The 2,086-nt window shown below is 28.5% G+C and overlaps 1 protein-coding gene across 1 annotated transcript in view; it reads right to left on the bottom strand.

Annotated features, from left to right (window-relative positions):
• Nucleotides 1-167, bottom strand: part of LOC107027400 (B3 domain-containing protein REM13-like) — a 5,704-nt gene extending 5,537 nt beyond the window's left edge. Inside the window, exon 1 of the mRNA XM_015228573.2 lies at nt 71-167. Coding sequence (XP_015084059.1) covers nt 71-145 — 75 coding nt within the window. The 5' untranslated portion in view covers nt 146-167. The remainder of the gene's footprint in view (nt 1-70) is intronic.
• Nucleotides 168-2,086: the final 1,919 nt, after the last annotated feature.

Raw genomic sequence — 2,086 nt, 5'->3', positions numbered from 1 at the left:
CCAAAACCCTAACTAGCATGTATATATCATTAAAAAAATTGTAGATAAATTATTTTAAAGCTATACTTACAAATCCTTGCTTCAAACTTGGACTGATGAACATTAAAAAGCTTGGCTTCTCTGAATAGCCTTTCATGGTGGCCATGAAATGTTAATCTTGGGATTAAAATGATAGAACATGTAATAAGAAATGTAATAAGAAATGTGGAGAAAAAAAGTGATATTTCCTAGGGAAAATAATGCCCTATTTATAGGTGAAAAAACACTTCAAGGGGGTGCATATTATAAATATATATAAAAAATAAGGTGTAAATTACATAAAAGAATATATATTAAGGGTGCAAAATGTAAAGTATTTATAATAACTAGATTCATTATATCATAATATTGATATTTAAAAATATATTCACATGAAAATGGCATGAGAGTTTTGAAAAAAGATTTTTATATTCTTATCACGGAAATTGTTATATTTTTTTTTAAATAAGACAAAAATAATATTTTAAATCAACTATACATGAAAAAAGTTGTGAATCAATCACACCCTAAATGGAATATTTTATTTACTTCACTTTACTTCTATTAATAATAAGTAGCTAGAAGCACATAAGTTCATTATCCATATGCACTTGCAATTAATTATTATATTATTAAATTATTGATAATGTATATTTAGTTATTTAACTAATTTAATTAGTCAAAAAATTGGTCTTCACTTTTATTTTTCTCTCTTCCGCACTTTAAATTTGATTTTTTTTTAAAAAATATTTGTTCTAATAAATTTTTAAAATTAATTGTAGAATTGAAGAGAAAATTACACGAGTAGCAAATATTACTAGCTTATTAGTCAATGAGGGTGCAGTTTAATTTATCACTCTATGAACACAGTTTTAGTTTTTTGCCTTTAATAACGGGACCCACAATCTCCTTGTATACCGAACTAACGAAACCTTCATCGGCCTTTGCATGAAATTTTATACAAATCAACTTTATCGCTCCTCTCTCCAATTTTCTATTTTTCTCCAAAAATCACTCTTACACTTTCAATTTGAATTTTGAATTTAACTTTCTCCCTCCTAGTTGTGTTTTCGATTTTTGCAGGTACTCGCATAAATCGTTGTCATCCATTTTTTTTCGTTTTTACCTTTGTACATGTATGACGCTTTTTAGATTTTGGTTAATTTTTTCTCAAATTTTTCTCATTACTCATCAGATTATCAATTCTTCAAAAACAAAATGGATTATGCAAGTCCATCTAAGAGGATTACGAGAGATACACCATTGCATGTCCAAGTTATTTTAGAGTGATCAATGCAAGGTCTATTATTAAATCTAAACAAATTCTAGAGGAAAAACTATTGAAAAATTGAGATTCACGAGAGAAAAAAAGGACCTAATTGCACTCGAGGAAGTTATCACCAGGGCCAAGACAAACGACGTTAAATTTGTTGAAGGAGAAAACAATAGAAAAGTCAAAAACAATTATTTTAATAAATCAGTGATTCCAATAGTATCAATGGAGAACATTGGAGAAGGTTGTGTCTGGATCATTAAATCATGACAAATATCATTATTTTGCGAGACATTCATGTACATAAAATTGTTGTTGATTTTTGAAAGAAAGGGCGGAGCTTGAAGAAGCGAAGCGAGCCTAGAGTAGCAACCTCTTACGTTTCAAATCATGACAAATATCACTATTTTGCGAGACATACATGTACATAAATTGAGACGAAAGGAGTAATCTCTAGCAACTCCATCAAAATAGTGCACAATTGTCCTAGTGTTTTTCAACACCAATCAAGATAAGTTCATACAAATTTTATGTTATAAAAACTTGTATCAACATAAAATCTTCCAATGAAAATTTAATTTGTTAAATTATGCTAGAGAGAGGGTATTTCAACACCAATCAAGATTAGAACTATTTTTACAAAATTAGCACGACACCTAGGAACCTAAAGATAAAAACCATAGAAAATTTACAAGAGAAGTTGCCAAAGCTTTCTAAGGAATTCATGGAAGTTGATAACAATGGATAAAATCATAAAATAATTATTAGTACTATTATTTGTTTGGGAGGGGGGGG

This window comes from Solanum pennellii, chromosome 8 (genome assembly GCF_001406875.1).
Source record: "Solanum pennellii chromosome 8, SPENNV200".
In the NCBI taxonomy this organism is placed as follows: Eukaryota; Viridiplantae; Streptophyta; class Magnoliopsida; order Solanales; family Solanaceae; genus Solanum; species Solanum pennellii.
The sequence above is the reverse complement of the archived record's forward strand: the minus strand, read 5'-3'. Positions and strand labels throughout refer to the sequence as shown.